Below are 24,081 nucleotides of genomic sequence, written 5' to 3' on the forward strand. Positions count from 1 at the left end.
TGTGATTGGTAAGATGAGAGGTGCTGGGTGTGTCCACACGCTGAGGCAGGTACAAACAGGTAAAAGGAGAGGGGGAAGGGAGAAAGGAGTAACTGGATACACGGAAACATGTGTAAGAAATAACTTCAGAAAATACAACACTGAAAGTTAGCAACACTAAAGGCATATACGTAGGCACAAGCCTTTATAATGCATTTATAAAGGTTGAAGCCCAGAACCACAAAGGGGAAAAAGTAAATATTGAATAATGCAAATTTATTATTGCTTTCATTTTATGATTTCTAAACTCTGCTGATTGTTTTCAGTCAAGACCTCATGAAACGCAGATCGATAATGCATCCAGCTCAAAGCTCAGAAGCTGATAAGTGAATCTGTCTACTGATGAAGCACCTTTGGATCCCTGAACAGAAGTCAAATCAGGTAAAAACAATCAGGTAAACCTACTTAAAAGTGTTCGCATTGTATTCGTAAGCTGTAATGTCAGATCACAGATGGCAGTCAGGATAAAGGAATGGGTGTGACCAACTGATATATGCATTTAAATTTCTTCAGTGGGTGTTGATGGGACATTAATCTTAATGCTGCTGAGATTAACACCTCTGTATTTAGTGGCAGGGTGTTGGAAGCCAGACCTGGTGAAACACAAAAGTAAAGCTAAATAAGTACGTTTCAGAAAAGGGCTCCAGAAGTGTCCTATGTCAGTTAGCATAGACTGAAGGGAGATCCCTGTGGTGAAATTAAGCAGAATACAATTTAATATGTAGTCTTAGATTTACCAGGCTGTCTGATAACTCATGAAACATACAATATCACAGATTTGCCAGTGCACAGAACAGACAATTAATAAGTATTGCTGTATACAATAGGGAACCTTCCAGAAGTTTATAATCTACTATAATATTCATATTGCATCTACTCATAATGAACCACAGCAGGAGTAAATTCACATCTATATATAGTTCTATATCAGAATCAGAATGAGCTTTATTGCCAGGTATGTTTACACATACGAGGAATTTGTTTTAGTGACAGAATGACAGTGACAAGACAAGACACAGATAATAAAAAGAATAATATACAATATGTAATATACAATATGTACAAAATAGCAAAAACACAATATGCAAAATAGACCATTTTGCATGTACAGGTATGTTATGTGCAAATTTGAAAAGTAAATAAGTATGTGTGTTAAGTAAATAAATGTGTGATAGTGTTGTGTGTTCCACGTTTTATTGTCAAGTGTTCATGAGAGTGATTGCCTGAGGGAAGAAACTGTTCCTGTGCCTGGCCGTCCTGGTGCTCAGTGCTCTGTAGTGTCGACCAGACGGCAACAGTTCAAAGAGGGAGTGTGCTGGATGTGAGGGGTCCAGAGTGATTTTGCCAGCTCTTTTGCTCACTCTGGATAAGTACAGTTCTTGGAGAGTGGGGAGGGGTGTACCAGTGATTTGCTCAGCAATCCGGACGTCCCTCTGCAGTCTTCTGAGATCAGATTTGGTAGCTGAGCTGAACCAGACAGTTATTGAAGTGCAGAGGACGGAATCAATGATGGCAGAGTAGAACTGTTTCAGCAGCTCCTGTGGCAGGTTGAACTTCCTCAGCTGGCGAAGGAAATACAACCTCTGCTGGGCCTTTTAAACAATGGACTCAATGTGAATCTATATATTCAAGTGTTCAATTAAATATGAATATTATTAAATGACGCAAAAGTGTGAAATATTAGTTCTTATCCTATGTGAATAACCAGGATATATATAACTGTTTTGGAATGATAGCTTCTTTATGTTTAGTTCCCCCATTACAGAGGAGCGTATGGGAAAAATAAAGCAGTATACGTCAAGATTATGATTCAAGTAGCTTGACTGGGATGGTCAGAGGCTTTACATACAGTAATTTCATTAGTCACAGCAGGCTAAGTAAAGCAAGTTTAATCAAGTTTCATTTTCACTTATTCACAACAATTCACATATTGGGCCTACTGTGTAGTAATCATAAACATTCAGACATTTATAAGGTTCAAATAAACATGACTGAAATTCACCCAGAATCTCAACCTCCCATGTTTTTGTTTTTTAATATATATATATATTTTTTCAATTAAAAATAATAATGTTACATATACTTACAAACATCAAGAATATAGCACAAGCATTTGTCCATCTCAGAGGGAGCTTAGTACATTTCTATATAAATAATAAAAATATATTACTAAATAAAAAGATATTAAAGAGATTACAAATTCTCAGAGTTTTAATTGCCTTTTGTTTCATAGAAAAGCGAATTGAGTCAATATAATGTTCCATTTCTTTTTTAAAGGACATAAAGCAGGGTTTTGTTTTTTTTTTTGTTTGTTTGTTTTTTTTAGGACAATTTACATTTGTGAATATGGCATATTCATATATTTGAGAATATATTACCAATAAAAGAATAAGATTGATCATATAAACATGAATGTGTTTGTTTCTTCGATACTCCAAGAGACCAAACAAATGTTTCCATAACAAAACAAACTGATCATCAATAGTCTTGACAATAAATTCACAAACACTTTGCCACAAAAGCCTTACAAATGGGCAATACCAAAACAAATGAACCACAGTTTCAGGGCAACTGTCACAAAAGGAGCAATTAGCATCAATATCAAAAAATTTTAAATTAAATTTTACAAAACAGTGTTTCAATGATTGGAGCCTGTGTATAAGCATGAATAATACTTTCTTAACTTAAAAAAAAAAAAAAAAAAAAACTCAACCTCCCATGAACGCATTGGTAACGCCGAGTTCCGCGTCATGAGGCGTCACGTGGCTCAGAGGTTCAGTTTCACTTCCGTCTTTAGAATTGATAAACTGAGTCATTAGAGTTTTCATCTGTTACCAGGTTTAAACCAATGTGTGGAAGCAACCGTGGACATAAATTGTATCCGTTTTTATCTCACTCATGGATATGTGTGCACTTGTTTCAGTGCTGTAAGATCTACTTTATCTGTAACTAGCCCGCTAGTCAGGAAACAGGAACTTGCTAGCTGCCTAAAGTCACCTGGCCAGCTTTAGCTTGTTTTCTTTCATATTACTCCATCGTGTCTCATACATCAGCTTGGAGAGCTGACAAGGTATGTTCTTCCTCCTGATGGTTATTGGTACTGTTTTTTTTTTTTTTTTTTTTAATGAGAGTGCATCATTATGACATGCTGCTTAGTACATGTTTATCCTTCTGACAGTTGTGGCAATATGCAAAGCTGTATAAAGACAAAGAATGAACTTCTTTCTACTCTGCCTTCCTTGTAGCAAGAGGGGTTGTTGGTTTTAAACATCATTAAAATGCACGTTTGATCATTTATAGTGTAGATGTTTTCTGTTTTAAACTTTACTCCATGTGAACTTCCTGATCCTAGATGGTCAAATCTCATGACTGGCTCTGTCTTTAGAAGGAACTGTGCCATAATGCATTATAATAACTATATAATGTACCTTTTTTCATAGGTTTTCAGTCATGGCCAAGACACCATGTTGGAGATTGCTCGCTTTTCTTGTGCTGATGGCCACTAGAGCACAAGCAAGTAAGAACACGGAGAAGTGCAAGCTGGTCCATGAGAGCAACTCTGAGAGACAGGTGCTCAGTTTCCTGGAGCCACTCACCAATCAGACGTAAGGAAATGCTCGCTGCCATACAGGTTCGCATGAATTTATCCTTATCCAAGAGATCTGCAACAAAAAATGCCTTCTCTCCCCTTTCAATAGTTTTACTGCTCACACCAAAGAAGGAGAGGACGAGTACACCTACATGTTCCAGGTGTGTGGTGATGCAGATGGTGTGAAAGATGCAGGAATGGTGCAGAGGGACCAGAACGGCAAGCATGTGCTTATTGGGAATTACAGTTTAACACAGGCTGTTAGAGGAAGTAAGTATCAATGTGTTAAACACATGCACACAACACAAATGCAGCTTTAATGCTGTTTCATTTCTACTTTACTACCCTAATGTGCTTATCTAACCATCTAATATGAAAGCTCCATTAGACACATGCTGAAATTTTATGCAAAATTCATATTGTAGGAAATACCTATGACTAGAAAGAACTATTTTCTGATCTACATGATTAGATCAGTGAATATGGATGAAGATGTTTAAAGTCCATTTATTTCTGGCTTTTCCCCACAGGTGACTGGGTAATGTTGATCTACCTGGGTGGGGAGAAATATCATGGGCATTGCTCACAGGAGCAGAGGAGAGCCATCATCATGATTTCCTGTGACAGAACTAAGGCTGCGGTGAGCTTTCCATCTGATTTTGCTTTCTTCAAGTGTAGTTACACCCTTCATAGGGGATGGATCACACATGTGTATTGTGTGACGTGAGTAATAGGGAAGGGTTGTCGACACTGCAATCCCATGAATAAAGCTTTACAATAATAATGGACAGCGACATCAACAGCAGAGATTTAATGTCAGTGTTTCACAGTGTTAGTCCTAATCACAGCTGAGTGGTCCAAACTGATTGCAGAGCTCCTCCACCATCTCTCGCATATCTAATAGTCTCTTTGCAAGAGCTAAATGAGCTCCATGCATTGGCGTTTGAGATAAAAGGTGGATTGTGCTGCATGATGGAGATTATTTACTTTTTTATGAAAACAAGTACAGGAACCTTTCCATTTCATAACTGCCGTGTTCATGCATCAGTAGAAAGGAAGAAAAGTGCCACCCATGCTAAGATGTCCTACTGATGTCCTACATCTAATAAACCAGAAGGGCGGTCATCTTAAATCCACATCTACCAAACAGCGGGACACTATAAAACAAAACTAGCTGTGAAACTTTTCCTTTTTGATTGCCACTGAAACCAGTGTTAATTATTCAGTAGTAATTATTCTATTTTCCTCCTATCTTGCTCTTATCTCTCATTTTCCTCTCCTTTAGGGACAGCTGTCAGTGGTTCTGGAGGACAGAGAGAGGGTCACTAACTGTTTTTACTTGTTCGAGTTGGACTCCAGTGCTGTGTGTCCTATTATTGAATCCAAACTCAGCACTGGATCCATACTTCTCATAGCGTGAGTATAATAGTCATTATTAAACCAACCTTAACATGGAAGTTATGGAATTATATAAGGCAATTAGAGGAAATTAGATTTTTCATGTGGAAATAGTTAAATATTCTAACAATAGAAAATAATATGATTTTTTTTTTTTTTTAAATAGTGGCTTCTCCTTTTTGGCTGTCTACCTCATCATTGGCTTTCTCTACCAGCGACTGGTCGTTGGAGCAAAAGGAGTTGAACAGTTTCCAAACTATGGCTTTTGGTCAGAAATAGGCAACTTGTCAGCTGTAAGTCTCTCCTTCTCCCTCTTTTTTATTTACTTTTGTTTATGATTTAGAGCTATATATATATATATATATATATATATATATATATATATATATATATATATATATAATTCAAAAACAGCAACAAATTACAATAAAACCATATACAGAATTACATCTCCATTTATTATTTATTGTTTCCTCAACATCTCACTTTTCCTATTTTATGGATTTTTGGTGTCTTGTGCAAGTACCTATAGCAACAAGGGTGAATACTTACCCAAACAGAAGTTATCTTTTTACTTGTAAATATTGATTTTCTGAGTATTATGGGATCTTTTGTGTAGATTCATGACACATAATCTCAATTATGTCCATTGCAGTTCCAGGTTGTAGCACTACAAAATGTGGAAAAGTTCAAGGAGCTTTAAAGAAAATGTGCTTTAAAGAATATTCTTTAAATATTTTTGGAAAAGTCTTTAAACCTGGATTAAAAATGTCATGACAGAATAAAGTTTGCCTCTCTGTTACATCAGCTAGAACACACACAGGGCTCCTAAATGGGCAGGATAGGAAATAATCTTTCTGAAATACTTTTGAAATTGATGCTGATCTTGAGCTTTTGGAGCATAAAACTTAAAATCTATTATAAATAAATCTATTTATTTATAGATTATAGATTAATAAATCTATTATATATAAATCTATCTATAAATAGAGCCAAAAATTCTGTATGTGTATAAGTAAAGTACTTTATGAATGCTGTGGGATTACCGACCACTTTATTAGGAACACCTTTCCTGCTGCTAATTCATGCATTTATCCAATCAGCCAATCATATGGAAGTGGCACAATGCATAAAATCATGCAAATACAAGTCAAGAGCTTCAGTGAATGTTCAGTCGAACATCAGAATGGGGAAAAATGTGATCTCAGTAACATTGTGGCATGATTGGTGTTGGCAGAAGAGCTGGTTTGAGTATTTCAGAAACTGCTGATCTGGGGTTGTCATGCACAACATTCTCTAGAGTTTACACAGAATTGTGTGGAAAAACAAACAAACAAAATAAAATCAGTAAGCAGCAGTTCTGGGGCAGAAATATGATGATCATGATAGAGGTCAGAAGAGAATAGCCAGATTTGTTTCGAGCTGACGGGAAGTATGGTAACTCAAATAGCCACTCTGCAAACCGATAGGGTTGGGATGAATAGGTACAGAGCCTAAAGATATAATAACAATATACAATATAATATCATGAATCATGCTAAGGCATTGTTATCAGGCATGCACTCTAATACTTTGTTCAGGTTTTAGGTTGGTTAGGTGGTACTATTTCTAGACTGTAACAGTTGAGCTCTTCTTGTGTACAGTTATTAGCCAATGATATATCAGAGACATAAGACATGCCCCCTTCTCATCAAATGAACTGGAAATAGGAAATGCGAAGTGGATAAATTACTAAAAGTGCTGGAATTGATAAAATAGGTAAAGTAAGTGCTCAATGGAAGAGGAATATAATGCTAAAAATATACAAATTTTATTTTATTAAATGTTTGAGGTATAATAATGTGTTTATTTTTGAACCTACTCTGTAATCACTATTTGTATTCAGTTATAGTTTTTGACTAATTGTATTGCCTATTAATGCCTTTTGTACATGTTTAGTGTGAAATGAAATAAATATGAAATATACATTTGTACTTTCACAGGATGGATGTGACTTTGTGTGTCGCTCCCGTGGCAGCAGAGAGGAACCGCCCACTTACAGGGGCGTGCCTGCTGAGCCGATAGAAGAGCCAGAGGAAAGGGATGACCATTTGCTTCCAATGTGATCATGGTGTGTGATCGAGTGAGCCGAGCATTGGGTTGTCTAGGCATAGGCCAGGAAGGCTTCTCCATGTTTCAGTTATTAAAACAAAGCACTTATGCTTATGTATATCCCATATTGCTCTTAGACATTTACAAGTAAATGCTGTGCTTCAACAAAATTTTATGTTTCTCCGTGTAAATTTGAAAATTATACAGCAGAACTGTTGACACCTTTGATTTGTTTAGGACAAACTTGTCATTCATCCAAAAAGATAAATAAATAATTAAATTTGTTTAGTTTTTTTTTTTATATATAGTAGACATGTGCTTACAGTCTACGCTTTAATATTTAATTCAAATCCTATTCATGCCCAAAGAAGCCTATACAATGTCATATGAATGTTATGAAGTGGTTTATTGTTACTTATTAATTGCAGTTGATATTTGATATTAATGAACTGATGGGTTCATACTACTGCCCCACTAGGCTTTCCTGACTGTAAATATGGATTATACTGATGTAGTAGTTACTTCTGCATTCTGGTGGTGTTGCTGTGTGTCACTGATGTGGCTTTGAGTGTAAAACTCTGGAAAACACTGGAAAACACACTGCAGCGCTAAAGTATACTTGCAAAGATGAAGGTACTCAGTGCAGCGACTTTTATCATGTTACACCTTTTTATAATATTACTGATTAAATATTATTATGAATGTTTTTGTCAGAGTGGCTGGTGAGCCAATGGCGATGATAGCTAAATTTTACTAAAGGAGGTATAGAGAGTAAGTACTTTGGGTACTGTATGCGGTAATGGAAATGCCAAGGATAACTGTCATCAAATGACAAAGCTTAGTCTTTGAATAATTAAGACTATCAGTGGAAATTTGGAGTGGAATATTAAAGTGTGTCTGGAAAGCAAACCTGTATGTTCATTGCAAGTAGTTGGGGAATTATCAATTCTGTTTCTTTTTCTTTTATTGATTTTTTTGTAGATATTTAGATATAAGAACTTGGGACGGCGTTGGCCACTGCAAAATAAGTTTGCACAAAGAAACAGAATGAGATTTAAAACTGATCTGACCTTAAAAAAGCACTTCCAAAGTTGTATAATAGTGACTTTATTTGCGCGTGAACTTCAGCTTAAAGGAACCCTGATGTTCGTTTAAAGGAGATTTAACCAAATATTCGCTTATGTACTCATACTGTAGTTTAAATAGTAGTTGTGAAAATGCTTCCAAGTTAAGACTTAGCTCAGCCTGTGTCTAGGAACCTGGTTCTGTAATATCAGATTCTTAAGACTGTGGGTGTGTTTCAAATTAGGATAAACTACTAACATTTCTAGTAGTCAAAACCACAAGGTATAACTCAAAAACAAGTTTTTTCAGTTTTGACAAGTTTATGAGAGAATCTGTTCATCCAAACTGAATATAAACTGTGACGTTTTTTATGGTGTGGGGGAAATTAGTTTTGCTGGCAGTGGGAGAACATGATTAAAGCTTTTGATGATCAGCCTGTTTTTTTTTTCTTTTCTTTTTTTTTCAATTTTCTATGAGCTGCACATCGATATGCAGTTTTTCTAAAATGATGCTTTACAAACTACATTCTATTGAATCACAACAATTTGTAGTAATATATTTAAAACAAAAAAGTTTTTTTTTTCTAGTTTAAACACTTCCTATAAATGTCTCTTTCTATTCTGTATGCAAATCTGTGGTATTTACTGCTAGTTCTCTTATCTTTTTCTCATTCTCTGTCTTATTGTGTGTTATTCTTATTAACAGGAATACACAAGTTGCATTTTTTCAATCTTATGATGTGCTCATTTGATAAAAGAATTAATGTCTATATCTACACTGTCATTTGAACTCTCTCTCTCTTAATGAGTGATACACACATATACACACACTGAGCACTTTATTAGGAACACCTGTACACCTACTCATTCATACAATTATCTAATCAGGCAATCATGTGGCAGGAGTTCAATGCATAAAATCATGCACATACAGACCAGCAGCTTCAGGTAATGTTCACATCAACCATCAGAATGAGGAAAAATGTTATCTCAGTGATGTTGACTGTGGCATGTTGGTGCCAGTCAAGCTGGTTTGAGTATTTCTATAACTGCTGATCACCTGGGATTTTCATGCACAACAGTTTACACAGTTCAAACAGAATGGTGCAAAAAACAAAAAAACATCCTGTGTGCGGAGGGTCTGCTGGCTGAAACACCTTGTTGATGAGAGAGGTCAGTGGAGAATGGCCAGACTGGTTCAACCTGACTGAAAGGCTACAGTAACTCAGATAACCACTCTGTACAATTGTGTTGAGCAGAAAAGGATCTCAGAATGTACAACACATTGAACCTTGAGGCGGATGGGCTACAACAGCAGAAGATCATGTTGGGTTCCACTTCTGTCAGCCAAGAACAGAAAGCTGAGGCTGCAGTGGGCACAGACTCACCAAACTGGACAGTTGAAGACTGGAAAAACATGGCCTGGTCTGCTAAATCTGGATTTCTACTGAGGCACACATACAGTAGGGTCAGAATTTGGCACCAACAGCATGAATCCATGGACCCAACCTGCCTTGTGTCAACAGTCCAGGCTGGTGGAGGTGGTGTAATGGTGTGGGAAATGTTTTCTTGGCACAGTTTGGGCCTGTTAATACCAATCAATCATCGCTTAACTGCCACAGGCTATTTGAGAATTGTTGCTGACCATGTGCATCCCTTCAAGGCCACAATTTACCCATCTTCTAATGGCTACTTCCAGCATGATAATGCACCATGTCACAGCAAAAGTCATCTCAAACTGTTTTCATGAACATGACAATGAGTTCAGTGTTCTTCAGTGGTCTTCCCAGACACCAAATTGTGTCCAATAGAACACCCTTTGGGATGTGGCAGAACAAGAGATTTGCAGCATGAAAGTGCACCTGAAAAATCTGCAGGAATTGCATGATGCAATCATGTGAACATGGACCAGAATCTCAAAGAAATGTTTCCAACATCTTGTGGAATCCATGCCATGGACTATTGAGGCTGTTTTGAGAGCAAAGGGAGGCCCTACACGGTATTCATATAGTGTTCCTAATAAAGTGCTCTGTGACTGTAATATATACAGTCACCATCCACTTTATTAGGAACACCTGTACACCTGCAAATTAATGCAGTTATCCAATCAGCCAATCATGTGGCAGCAGCGCAATGCAAAAAATCATGCAGGTACAGGTCGAGCGCTTCAGGTAATGTTCACATCACACATCAGAATGGGGAAAAAGTGTGATCTCTGTGACTTTAACCACGGCATGGTTGTTGGTGCCAGATGGACTGGTTTGAGTATTTCAGAAACTGCTGATCTCCTGGGATTTTCACACACAATAGTTTACACAGAATGGTGCAAAAAACAAAAACATCCTGTGTGCGGAGGGTCTGCAGACTGAAACACCTTGCTGATGAGAGAGGTCAGAGGTGAATGACCAGACTGGTCTGAACTGACAGAAAAATCTATAGTAACTCAAATAAGCACTCTTAACAACTGTGGTGAGCAGAAAAGCATCTCAGAATGCACAACGCATCAAACCTTGAGGTGGTTGGGCTACAACAGCAGAAGACCACATCAGATTCAACTCCTGTCAACCAAGAAGAGGAATCTGAGGCTAACATGGACACAGACTCACTGAAACTGGACTGATTTTTTCCCTAATCTTCAACTGTCCAGTTTTGGTGAGTCATATGTACATACATACATACATACATATATATATATATATATATATATATATATATATATATATATATATATATGTATATATATATATATATGTATGTATGTATGTATGTTGTGTGTGTGTATGTGTACATAATGCATAACAAAATACAGGTCAAGACCTGAAGTTAAAATTCATATCAAACATCAGCATGGTTGTTGGTACCAGATGGGCTGGTTTGAGTATTTCAAAAACTGCTGATCATCAACGATTTTTATGCACAACCATCTCTAGGGTTTACACAAAAAACATCCAAGGAGCGGCAGACCTGCAGGCAGAAATGGCTTGTTGATGAGAGAGGTCAGAGAAGCATGACTAGACTGGTTCGAGCTGACAGCTGAACCCTATAGTAACTCAGATAATTGCTCTTTACAACTGTGTGAGCAGTAAAGCACCTCAGTACAACAGCAGAAGTGAAGGGTTTCTCTCCTGTCAGCCATGAACAGGAATCAGAGGCTACAGCGGGCACAGGCTCACCAAAACTGGACAGCTGAAGATTTTAAAAAATTCATGTTCTTCAACTATAACTACATGAAATGTGAGTATAAGCAAGACTTGTCAGTCATTAGTCGGTCATTAATAAATTACAAATGGTAATCACTGGCAAAATGCTGTGGTATAAGAGGAATAAAACACTGTGATGTGGAAACTGATGCACTTCGGAGTGGTAACAGTCCTCTGCTAGGTGTCGGGTCACATCACACCAACTGGTCGTTGATTATTTTCCTCTAACAGCATATTCCCTCTTATGTTTTTTCCCCCTCCTTCTTTTTAACACCAGTATGTGGCAGTAATAAAACGCTGTACAGTTCACCATGTCGTGAAAGAAGAAGGAGGAGAAAATTCTCATTCGCTGTCTATTGGCGCGGAAGTTGCTCCAGGACAGTCCTTGTACTGTCAATTATTTTTTAAAACTATTTTCCCGTATCCTCAGATAACTTTTTGTTGCTCGTTGTTAGTTATTCACGAAGCTGTATGCAGCATTAGCTACGCGGACTCAGTGTAATGTAATGCATTGTGTTAACACAGACTGCTGGCGAGTCGTTAGCTGTGTATTGTTTTCTTTTTTTCTTTAGCTTTAACTTTGACTAGCCTTTAGCTTGGGATTAGCTAACTGTATACAGTAATTGTTACTTAGCTTAACGTACTGCAGAAAAGCAAATATTAGGCGTTTCCCAGGTGTATACCGAGCTCTGTCTCCTTTAAAGAAAGCGTTTGTTTGTTTTATTTTATTTCGGTGAATGTGGTTGGGTTGTAAACAGCTAAGGAAGCAGCTTGCTAGCTAACTTGAGGTGTTTAGGTTGCTGCAAAAAAAAAAAAAAGTTGACGTTCCTGTTCGTGAGCTGTTCAGCACATCTGTTTAAGTGTAACGAAGGGATTATCCTCTATTACTAGAAGTGGACTAGTGAACAAAAACACGGTAAGACATTTTTATCTAGCTAACTTGCATTGCCATGCTATATACCATGTTATATAGAATAAAAGGTTACCCAGACATTGAACCAGTGCATCAGAGTAGGCTGTGTTGTGTTCATGGATGCGTTGACATTTCTGTCTGAGTGCTTAGGTTAACTGCGTTTTTGTAACTAACTAGCTAGTTACTGTATTTACTTAGCTGGCCATGGAAAAATGTCAACAAAAAAAAAAAGAAAATTCTTGAATTCTTTTTAGCTACTATTGCTGAATACTGTTAGAAAGGGCAACCTGGTTGTTAATGGTGTGGTTCCACTTCACTGTCAGGATAATTTCCTGTCTGTCTGTCTGTCTGTCTGTGTGTGTGTGTGTGTGTGTGTCTTTCAACCCCATACACTCCACTCCACAGCACCATGCTCGGGGGGTGTGGCATGAAAGAGCAAGACAAGGTGGCCCTGAAGAAGAACTCGGTGGCACTTTGTAAAGAACTGGTGGTGGATGAGCTGCTCATTCAGTACTTGCAGGCTGAAGACATCCTCACTGAGAGCATGGCAGAAAGCATTCTGGTAAGGCACGACTTACTACTGTAGCTTTTCAGGCATTGCATTAGAAATCTTTTAGCAGTTTGTGCAATTCATTTGCAAAGGACTTAGGCAAAGATGGTGAACTGAAGTTAAAGGTGGAGTCAGGTGGATGTTTAATTCAGGACATGTTTTGTAATATATTGTGAAGTTTTCCTCACAATCCAGCAACTGTCTGGTCTCAGGGAAAAAACTTTGGTTTCTACTGCACTGCAGGATCTGTAAGAGGGAGGGGGCAAAAAAAGGTGGACCACCTCAATCCAAAGAGTTATGACAAAGAGTGTATCTAATTGCGTGTTAATTTAGAAAGATCCATGATTACAGTAACACTCAGGCATTATGGCCTAGGCCACAGGTTTCCAACCCTGTCCTGCACATTTTAGTGTTTTCTCTGCTCCCAACATATACACATCTACTCAGGAAGGGCTGTTAATTGAAAGAGTTGTGTTGGGAGTGGGGAAAACTCTAAAACGTATAGGACAGGGGACACTCCAGGACGAGGGTTGGGAGCCTGTGTTCAAATAGAGGGTCTGAATGAACCGATTACTTCAACTAACTTCTGCCAAAATCATCAACTATACCTGACTATACACTCAGTACTTGTCTGTGGACTGTCACTGATTTATAAAGATAGTGTATTTTAGGCTGTTTATGATTGAACAGCAAATCTGAGTCTCTGTAGTAAGAGTGTTTGATCTTGTCTTGATTTGAATCTTGCAGGCAGAGACAACATCCCAAAAGAGGAGCTGGCGTTTGCTCACGCTACTCCCGAAACGTGGCCCCCGAGCTTTCAGCACCTTCTGCACAGCTCTTAACGAGACCGAGCAGGGGCACCTGTCCAACTTGCTTATTAGGTTCAGAGACCGAGAGGTGAGGGAACAGCGCACCCTTAAATAACAAGTTTCACACCTGTTCAGAGAGGTACAAATTCCAGAGGCAAGAGTGTGTTTATAACAAAAGTGTTGCACAAATATGGTTGCAGAACTCACCTACACAGAGTGAGAGTGAAATCTCTTTCACGCAGGACAGCTCACCTGCTAAGAAAAGGAAAGACCAGGAGGTGAGGCATGTAGACGCCATAATCCAATCCAAAACTAAACACAGCAAAAGGAGCCATTCCTAAGAGCTGATTGCTTTTAAAGCTTTTCACTAATTTCTCAATGCTTCACTGTTTTCAAAGTTATTATATATACATCAGTGTTATGTTTCATATGCAAATATTCTTGACAACATTATCAGAAATTGTTAAACCTGTAGTGTAATTTAATTAGTGGTGGAGTGGGTTCTCAAAACATTAATGTAGAAGGCACTGGTCCTGCACACGTTAAGCTCTTACTATTGCTTGACAACTGGTCCACAGTTTGAATAAGGCCTTTCTATATATTTAGAGAAGCTATTTGGTCTCCTCTGCAGATCACAACATCCCTTTCCCTGTCATTTTGAAACTTCAGAACAGGAAGTAACATGGCAATTTGAACCAATGATTTTTATTTAATGTCCACTGGATAGCTTTTATACATGGCCCCTGAAGTGAACTACAGACCACCATTTTTAAGTGGAGCAGCTTTTACAGTCAACCGAACATAGATCTTTCTGTGAAAGCAAAATGCTCATGTTTGAAAACACTCATAATCCATTGGAGTCAAGCAGAAATAGTTGTAACTTGAATTAAAGTAAAAAAATTATGTAAAAAAATTATACAAAATTAGAAATGAAATTAGACAAAGTATAAAAAAGTAAAAAAAAAAAAAAAAAGTAAAAAAAAAAAAAAACGATCAGAAACATTTTTAGGGAAAAAAGACGAATTAAAAAAAGTTACAGTAACCTGATTGCATAAGTGTGCACACCCCTAAACTAATACTTTAATACTTTAAAAGTTCCTTTTCATCTTCAGCTTACTAGCAGACACCTGAATGTTTTGCACTAACTGCTGTTTGTAACTATTCATGATTCCCTCCACCTTGATAAAAGGCCCAGTTCCGGCTGAAGAAAAGCAGCTATAAAACATGATGCTGCCACATCCATGCTTCACCATGGGTGTGGTGTTCTTTTGGTGATGTGCTTTTTTTGCACCAAACATAGCTCCTGGAATTATGGAATTATAATAACTTTTGGAATTGTTCTTATCAGACCATAACACAATTTGCCACACAGTTTAGGGCAATTTAGTTGGGCTTGGATATTTAGAAGCAAGATACCATATATGCTTTGTAAGCTCTTTGTGGACCATGGCTTCAGCAGTCAGCTGAAACCAAGAAGATGTGAAGAAAATCCTACAGAATCAGAATAATTTGATTGATGACAGCTGTATGATAATTACTTTTGTACATGAGATTGAATGTGATTGCTTCATTCTGAACACAACCACATCCCCAATTATAAAAGAGTGTGCACACTTACGCAACCTATTTTTCCCTAAAAAGTTCTGAGATGATTTATCTTGGTTTCATTTTTTTTTTTTACTTCACAAAAACTTGCCATATTAACAGGGGTGTGTAGAATTTTTATATCCACTGTACACTGTAGCCAGGTGAGTCACTGTTGCAGCTTACTCTACATAGCAATCCTTCTTGCTGGTAGTTTAGGTTGCAGGTTAGCTTAAACGTATGCCTTTAAATCAATCAAACTGTAGTTAAACTGTCAGAGCACATTTGCATCAGGCAGTACCTAAAGCAGAAATGGTTAATTACTTTCTGTTTTTTTTTTTTGTTTGTTTGTTTCGAGTATTACATGAATGAACCATACTACTGAGGTTTTGTGGGGAAAAGAAACATACTTTGTCTTCTTATCAGCTAGGCATTGTTTTGTTTCTTCATTCTAATATCAACTTAAAAAGCATCAACTTAAAAAGTAATATCAACTGTATCCACACTGTGTTAGTACAACTTATATAACTTAAGTGAAATTTACATTGATATATGCCTAAGTATAGTTTGTCAGTATCTTCTAATACAGGTTGTCCTAATGGTGACGTTATGCTTTAGGTGTAAACATGGTGACTGTAATTCCTTGGTTAATCAGTGACCAGCACTTTACTCATATCTGTTCTCACAGAGTTAGTATACTGATCTTTGCCTTTAATATTCCAGTGAAGAGAATTAAATAACACAGGCTAGCTGATCCTAGTTTAGCACACTTACTCCGAGATCCATGTTAGTTGCATAAATATGTCTAAGTACTAAGTCAGTTAGAGTTGTTTCTTGAAATTGCGAGGTAGGAAACACTTGCTCAACTTGCTCACAGTGCCACACCCAAAGACCCTGGTGATCCTGAATGAGTCAGAGAACCAACAGACAAAAGATTTTAAACAATTATATGCCATCAAACCCATAATCCCTGGTATTCACACATCAGAAATAGTTTTGTACGAGAGGTAAAAGAATAACTAAATCGGTTTATGACTACAATCAACTTAACCAATTTAAACTCTGTGTGTGTTTGCAGAGGTTTACAGACCCTAAACTTCCACTTTCAACTCAGGAGTGTGAAGTGCCCGCTAAAAGAGCTCGCACCCAGGGTGAGTGTATGTGCATGTCAGTGCATGCAAATGAGAGAGATATACAGGAAAATAATTAAGTAGCCATTTAAGTATTCAAAGCATTGATGGTGTCATACTGTATATAAAACTATGATAACGGTTGATTTTGGCACAGCTGTTAGGAGTCACCTCTACTGTTCGTTCGGACACACACAGACTTTTATTCAGCCAGATGCAGACTTTGTTAGTAGATAAATGTGCAGTTTTCGCACTGGCATTACTGCAGTATGTGGAGATTAATATGTTTTTTTTTTTTTTTTTTTTTTGACTTTTCAGAGTCTATGGAGATGTGCTTAGATGCTGACAGTCCTCTGACCACTGCTGTGCTCCCCTGCACACAGGAGTTCTACCTGTCTCACTGTGCCCAAGTATATATACACACAGACACACACACAGACACAAGTTCTACCTTTTTCACTGTGCACAGGTACACACACTCACACAGAAAAACACAAACACACACCTGAGTTCTAGTAGTCGCTCAAGTTACAGGTATATATTCTATATATATATATACATACACACACACACACTTTTACCAGAATTCTACCTGTTTCACTGTGCACAGGTACACACACCCAGACACAAACACACACCTGGGTTCTAGTAGTCACTCTGGTTACAGATACACACACACCCACACACTCCTACCAGAATTCTACTTATATCACTGTGCGCAGGTATACACGCACATACACACATCCCTGAGGTCTACCTGTTCCACTGTGCATAGGTACATACCCACCTGAGTACTACCAGTAACACTGGTAGTAACACACAGGCACACACACACAAACACACACAGACACACGTTTCATGTCCTCTCTGTTTCTTCAGGCCTACCCAATGAGCTCTAGTCCACGTGGTCTTGCACTGGTGCTGAGTAACGTGCGCTTCGAGCCTGAGTTATCGGAGTTGGACACACGGAGAGGAGGGGAGGTAGATGAGGAGGTGCTGAGGAGACTCTTTACTGAGTTGGACTTCACAGTAAGCCTGCAGAAAGATCTCACTGTCCAGGTACATCTCACTCCACTTTGTCTTTGCAAACAAACCAAGAATTAGGGCAAAGTATACATAAGAAGAAGTAAATAAGATCTGTCTTATATCTCGAGTAGCCAGTGCATTGTAGTAGGTGTAGGTGGTGAGTTTGTGTGTTAATGCGTGTTAAAAATCCACGATGCTCTTTATCTTTCAGGCCATGCGGGCCTGTATAGAGCAGTTTGCTCGGCAGCCAGAGCACGCTGTGTATGACTGCTGTGTTGTGTGTTTACTGTCTCATGGAGTGGAGGGCTCCATTTACGGCGTTGATGGGAAGCTGCTGGAGGTAACTTTTTTCTAAACTAGTAAGAAACAACAGTGGCATCAGTATTCAAACACAGAATATGCCATTGAGGTGTCTCTAATATCTCTGCAGGTAGAAATCATTAGCTGCTGTCTGAAATAGCTGATTTTCACAGCAAGGAGTGATTAATAATTGCTTATTTAATTTGCCTCTCTCTCTATTACAGTTGGACTGGGTGTTTGAGAGCTTTGATAATGCTCGTTGCCCCCTGCTGCAAAACAAGCCAAAAATGTTCTTCATTCAGGCCTGTAGAGGAGGTTGGTGCACGTACTGAGTTACACTCATATTAAATTATTTATGTCTGACAAAAACTGCTGTGACCATGGACCATGACCATGCTGTTTCAGAGGAGATGGACTGTGGTGTGGACCAGTTAGATGGTGATGATGCGATGCAGCCTACAGGCTGTGAGCAGAGGGATGCAGGAAGAGAGGAGAACCTTGACAGACAGAACATAGCAAGTGAAGAGAGCGAGGGCAAGAGACTGCGAGTGAAACTGCCCCAGAGATCCGACATGATCTGCGGTTTTGCAACTCTCAAAGGTTTCAGTGTGTATCCATTTACGTCTTTGTGTGCATGTTTCTTTTTGTGTGCATTTATATCTGCAGAATCTTTCAACAGGTTTTTCCCCTATGTGCAACCCAGCAGCTATGATAATACCTGACACCTTTTGCTTTGTGAATTAATAACTTTAATTATGGAGGGGGAGTTCTGTCTGTGAGTGTGCCCACACCTTTTAAATGTATTAATTTCTGTCTGCTTGTGTGTCTGAACATAGGCACTGCTGCAATGAGGAACACAAAGAAAGGCTCATGGTTTGTTCAGGAACTCAACACAGCTATGAGACAGAGAGCCAGAGACACACACTTATCAGATATACTGGTGCAGGTAATAAACACACTGTTTTTTTTGTTCTTTTTAATTTTTTTAACCACCCACTTTCGCATGTGTGAGCTCACAGATGCCCATGCTTGGCTAATGTCACTATGACTGATAGGGGAGAGCAAGTAGGCCACCCTCGGAGCACGGCCAGTTTTGCTCTCTTGGACTCCTGGTCACCGATGGCTATGGCATCTTCGGGATTCAAACTCGCAATCCCCGGAAGAGCAAACAGAAGGGCAAATGCTCTTCTGTAGCTCCACTCGGGAGCTATGCACTGATTTTCACCCAAATCAGTGCAAATCATAGACAGATATCTGTCTCAGGTTCATACTGGTATCTGTCAGAACGCATCATTTGCTTTAAACTAGATTAATGTGGTGTATGGCAGTGAATGAAAATTCAACTCCAGTGTCTGTTAAAAAGATCATTAAAACATAACCCTTTACTAGAACACTATAGAAACACACAAAATTCTACTCATACTGATTTATGCGAATTGTCTAGAGTGCCTTTGCTGTCCTGTTTTTCTTTGTAAATTTTCTAAAATAATTATATACAAGCTATATACTGTTTGAATTTGGATACATGTCCAAGAGTAACATTGCTAATTCTAGTTGGCGTGGCTCAGTGGTTAAGGTCTTGCCAGTAAATTTACAGAATTTTTTTTACAGTGAGTATGTATGCATTTTTTTTTATTGTGATTTTTTATTTATTATTTTTTTTTTTTTTTGAAGAGTTATTTGGCTGTTCTGGGCTCTTTCTTACTTGAGATGGGGTGGAGTGAAGAGGCACTGAGGAGTGTCTATAAAATGACTGACAAGACTGGTGTAAACACAATGACTGGTGTGAACACAAAAAAGCACTGCAGACAGTAACACAGTTTTCTAAATGGGTTTTCGCAGCCACATAATATACTTGTGCTAAGGCCAAGACTTGAAAGTACATTTTTATCATGTTCTACATATTTTCCAGGTTATTTGTACAAGTAAGAAATAAGAAATTCCACAGTTAGACCTTAAATGTAAATATGAACTTAAATAATATTGTTTTAATGCCATTATAATTAAAAGAAAATGTCATTTGGCATTATAGGATACACAGACGCAAAAATAAAAGTTATTTTTAATCTTGTGATGTACTTAAATTGACGGAACTCAACCAAAGTGTTCTTTGACAGAAAAACTAGCATTTCGGGTTTAAGAGAATACAGAAATAAGTAAAATAATTACCTTCTGTGCTGGTAGCACACACATAGACACAGGTATTTGCAAACAGGTTTTGCAGTGAGAAAAAAATTACTTTCTTGTGTTTTCTACCAAAAATTTTTTTTTTAACTGTGGACTACATTTTTCCACAAGCAGCAAGTTCAGCTGTGACTCCGCTTGACAGATATTGGTGTTGCAGCAGTCATTTTAAAAAGCTACTGATATGTGTAAAGCTAACAGGAAAACTAAATAGAAAATTGTCACATATTTTCATCTTTTAAAAAGGAAAAAATACAGCACCATGACACATTTTAGGTTGTTAAAAATAATGAGTTATTAATAATTGGAGACAATCGGAGTCAACAATTCTTAATACTGCGGCAGCGTACGATCTTCTAAGGATAAACATTATATTGAAAAGGCTAACCTGCAACATGTACTATTGCTTGATAATGGTTTTGTTTTTGTTCTTTGTTTTTTCTGGGTAGGTGAATAGCCATATTAAGGAGAGAGAAGGCCATGCTCCAGGTTCAGCACACCATCGCTGCAAAGAGATGTCTGAATTCACCAGCTCACTCTGCAAAGACCTCTACCTCTTTCCCAAGTACTGCCCAAATAACTAGACACACAGACACACTTACAGATCTGTAAAAGGACCATTCCAACCCTGCAATATTTAGGATTCTGAAATGGTAGCAGACTCATTCCATAAAATTCACACACACACACTCAGAACTCTGCCCTGTAAATAGTATTTGTTTCTTCTGGGCCATGACAGTAACCCATTCTGTTTTGTTTTTCACTTTCTAACCAATTTAAACTAGAAACAGTGTTTTTACACATATTTTATGTGTATACATATATATATAAAAGAGGAATGGTTTTGTATGAATCCAAGAACATTTGTAAATATCAGTAATTGTTTATATATATATATATCCCTGTATTACAAAGCTTAAGCCAATATTTTTGGTCTACGAAATGACCTTTCTTAAATTGTTTGTGTCTTTATTGGGATTTGCCTTGATATGCATTAATCACAATTGAATTAACTATGGTGTAACCCTTTTTAACACTTTAAGATCTATTTTTGTTAGTTTTGTAGGAAATATTTGGACAATGTACAGTTTTTATGTTTTTAGCGAGTTTTATCTTACTTTTTTTTTTTTTTTTACTTTTTTTTTATTTCTTTTTTTTTTTTGTTGTTGGTTTTTTAGATATTCTTGCTCAAATGCTTTTGTGTCAGTTTTAGGCAGAACCAATACCACACAGCGACAAGCACTTCCTCAATACCTTCAGTCCACCGAGCTCTTTTTCCCGTTTGCATTGAGTCATTAAATGCACACTCGATTTCAGTTCTGCTCTACTGATCTGCAGTATTCCACACCACAATTTTTGTGGTGCAGCATGTTGCAGTGTCTCCACTTCTGTTTGTACAAATGTAGTCTTTTTTTATTCATATAGCACAGACCAATATTTTAATGTAAAAAACTAGACTTGGTTAACATTTAAAAGCTATGGAGGCAGCAAAGTGTGTATGGACACCAGCATAGTTTTGTAACATTCTATTACCTTGTTAGTGTTTTTATTAACCAGCTTACATTCCACATGTTTTCTCTGTCACCAGAGGGCAGTAGAGGTCTAGAAGAAGCACTTAGGACACTTTTGTCACTCCTGACTTCAGGCTGTATTTCTGAAAGATTGAAGACTTAATCGACCACTCTCTACTCTCACTCTCAAAGTGTTTTAAATATTCGGAGTGTTTTATAGTCAATACAGTAATTGCCTCAGTCTGCAGATTTCCCTCGCTCAGTTTAGTGCTGGGAATAGTGAAGAAGAAAAGCTTTCCAAACCTGCACATAATGCAGATTTAATGCACACTTTATTTTGCACACTTTGGCATTCCTAGTGAACCAAATAACATATGTCTGCCTGTCATGTGTTTTCCTGCAGTAGTCACAAATCTGTAACACAGTATAACATTTCATTTATCATTTGTTATCTTTCACACATCTGACTCTTCTACATTATCTGCATGCAAGCTACTTTGGCATGGCAGCATAACTCATATGGAGTGAAAATATTTTATTGAGTGAATGAACATTATCACAGACATGAATATGTTCCATATTCTGCCAAGCGTACATCCTTCTGGTGCCTAAATAGTACTCTTTACACTGGAAAGGTTTAGAGAGAGAAATTAACTTCTACTTTTGAATCAAATCAGATTGTGTTGTAGAGATGCAATGCTTATTGATAATGTCTTCCTTTTGTGCAGGAAGTGCAAAGAGGAAGTATTTTAATGTTACCATCAAATGTTAAAAGACTGAGAGAGAAATTTTAGCATTCCAGTTGATGAGCTCAGAGCAGGAAATCAATACTAAATGATGATGATTGCTGAATTATTGAACAACTTCATACTAAAAGATGAACCCTATCCTGAGAGTATTAATGTGTAAACTGTATAAGAACATCCAGACGGTTTTTCATTTTTTGCTTTAAAAAAAAATCTACCGCTTATGCAATTCCCCCACTTTATAAATTTTAAAAACAGCATATGATATTGTCTTGTTGTGTGTCACTTTCTGTTTTGTTTTTTTATGCTTTTAGGTAGATGGTTAGAAAGTTGATATGGAATAAAATACAATTGATCGACAGTCCTATTATAACCAGCTCTGCTCTGTGGTCTTTTGAGCTGCTAAAAAAAATTGAGACCCTGGAAATGCAAAAAGTATTTATTATATGGTGTGTTTTCCTTTCAGTCCCATTACTGAAAAATTTCTAGCTAAACTTTGTAAACTTTAAGCGAACAATACAATTTGTAGTGAACATTTGATTGTTATTCACTGCCGTTAATGTTATAAGTCCAGGATGGTGCTGTGGAACAATACTGTCAATAATTTGTGATATTTTTGTAAAAAAACAAAACAAAAAAACTGTCTTTGAATAAAATTATATGTTTGAAAAATACATCTGTAAAGGTAGAATGGCTTTGTTATGCTTCTCTGTCTGTGTATGTTTGTGGATGTGTATGCATGCTTGCCTGTCCAGGTGTGCTTTTGTTTTTTGCCTCCATTGTGTTTTCCTGGAGCTTAATTGAGCCACACATGTGGTGTGGGCGTGTGTGTGTGTGTGTGTGTGTGTGTATGTGTGTGTTTGTGTGGGGGGGAGGGGCAGGGGTGTGTGTATTTGTAGTAGGTGTTGTAGTAGGTTTGTGGTTTGCTCAGTTGATCAGTGTTGCCAGTATGTGAGTGCAGTGCTGATATTCTGGCCTTGATCTCAATAAACAGAATATGAATCTATTTAATTAATTCGGTTCTATTCTGCCTACGTGCAGCATTTCCCATGCTTAAGAATGTAGTTTACTCTATATTTACTCTTTTTCTGCATCGTTCTCCGATGTGCTTTCCCTGTCTGCTTTCCACAGGGGTGGATTTTCTGCTTCTTTCTGTAGCCTTGCTGTCCTACTGTGACTGATGGAATGACCACCACTGCTGTGATTCACCCCGATCACATTACGCTTGCTTGCCGTCATGTTTTTATGTCTATAACGGTGTGATAGCAAGTAGATCGTAAGGTGCACAGTGTCCTGTTTGCCCTTTGACAACATGTTTTCACTGGGGTGTGTGAGTACATTTTTTTTTAATGTGCCCAAAAGCCATGATTTCAACACAGAAAGACACATGGAGGATATCTGAATTATTGTTTATTTAAATTTAGTCTTGTTTTGTTCTGTTTTATTTATGTTAAATGGTAATATAGTATAGTATAGTATCAAATCTGTTCAAAACCCAAATTTTATTTAATTAATTTTTTTATATTATTATTTATTATTTAATGATTTTTTATTTGTGAGCCAATCACATCCTGAAATTCCTGAATATCTAAAAGGGTAGTCCATCAGTCACTAATCACAGCTGCAGTTTAATATGCAAGTCAAGTCATATTTAAAGCGTGGGGGGTGGGGGTGGTGGGGGGGGGGGGGGGTGTTTTGTGTGTGTGTGTGTGTATATATTTGGGGGGTGGGGGGGTTGGCTCTGCTCCCTGAACAGAGTGTCTCAGCTTCCTCCTCTTAGATCAGGTGAAAGTTGCTGAGACCCCCCCCTCCAAACACACACACACACAGACCGTCATCAGGTTACAGGGGCGCCCTAAAGGGAAGCAGTGTCCTCTCCAAAAAACTCCCATGTTGGTCTGAAGGGAACAGAGAGGAAGCAAAACGGAAATCCAGGCGGGAGGGGTG

General features: G+C 37.8%; 2 protein-coding genes and 1 long non-coding RNA gene across 6 annotated transcripts; all 3 read left to right on the forward strand.

Annotated features, from left to right (window-relative positions):
* Positions 1–43: 43 nt before the first annotated feature.
* LOC117597572 (uncharacterized) lies at positions 44–2,446 on the forward strand. The gene is made up of 3 exons (XR_004578336.2): positions 44–233; positions 306–420; positions 1,244–2,446. It is a non-coding gene; the product is annotated as an uncharacterized LOC117597572 (long non-coding RNA).
* A 356-nt stretch (positions 2,447–2,802) lies between these two features.
* m6pr (mannose-6-phosphate receptor (cation dependent)) lies at positions 2,803–8,615 on the forward strand. Its single transcript, XM_026926911.3, has 7 exons — positions 2,803–3,109; positions 3,480–3,644; positions 3,738–3,898; positions 4,159–4,268; positions 4,914–5,044; positions 5,193–5,319; positions 7,009–8,615. The coding sequence occupies exons 2-7, from the start codon at positions 3,490–3,492 to the stop codon at positions 7,129–7,131; spliced, it is 807 nt and encodes a 268-aa protein (XP_026782712.2). The 5' UTR covers positions 2,803–3,109; positions 3,480–3,489; the 3' UTR covers positions 7,132–8,615.
* A 3,029-nt stretch (positions 8,616–11,644) lies between these two features.
* On the forward strand, positions 11,645–22,806 carry casp2 (caspase 2, apoptosis-related cysteine peptidase). Of its 4 annotated transcripts, none has more exons than XM_026925951.3 (12): positions 11,645–12,297; positions 12,700–12,856; positions 13,592–13,741; positions 13,854–13,931; positions 16,316–16,388; positions 16,686–16,777; positions 17,247–17,426; positions 17,605–17,733; positions 17,918–18,008; positions 18,099–18,299; positions 18,530–18,639; positions 20,327–22,806. In XM_026925951.3, the coding sequence occupies exons 2-12, from the start codon at positions 12,704–12,706 to the stop codon at positions 20,459–20,461; spliced, it is 1,392 nt and encodes a 463-aa protein (XP_026781752.2). In that variant the 5' UTR covers positions 11,645–12,297; positions 12,700–12,703; the 3' UTR covers positions 20,462–22,806. The 4 variants fall into 4 exon arrangements, with proteins under 4 accessions (XP_026781752.2, XP_026781754.2, XP_026781755.2 ...); XM_026925953.3 differs by having other exon boundaries at positions 11,647–12,297; positions 18,099–18,293; XM_026925954.3 differs by lacking the exon at positions 13,854–13,931 and having other exon boundaries at positions 11,649–12,297.
* Positions 22,807–24,081: the final 1,275 nt, after the last annotated feature.

The sequence above is a fragment of the Pangasianodon hypophthalmus genome, chromosome 1 (assembly GCF_027358585.1).
Source record: "Pangasianodon hypophthalmus isolate fPanHyp1 chromosome 1, fPanHyp1.pri, whole genome shotgun sequence".
NCBI lineage: Eukaryota > Metazoa > Chordata > Actinopteri > Siluriformes > Pangasiidae > Pangasianodon > Pangasianodon hypophthalmus.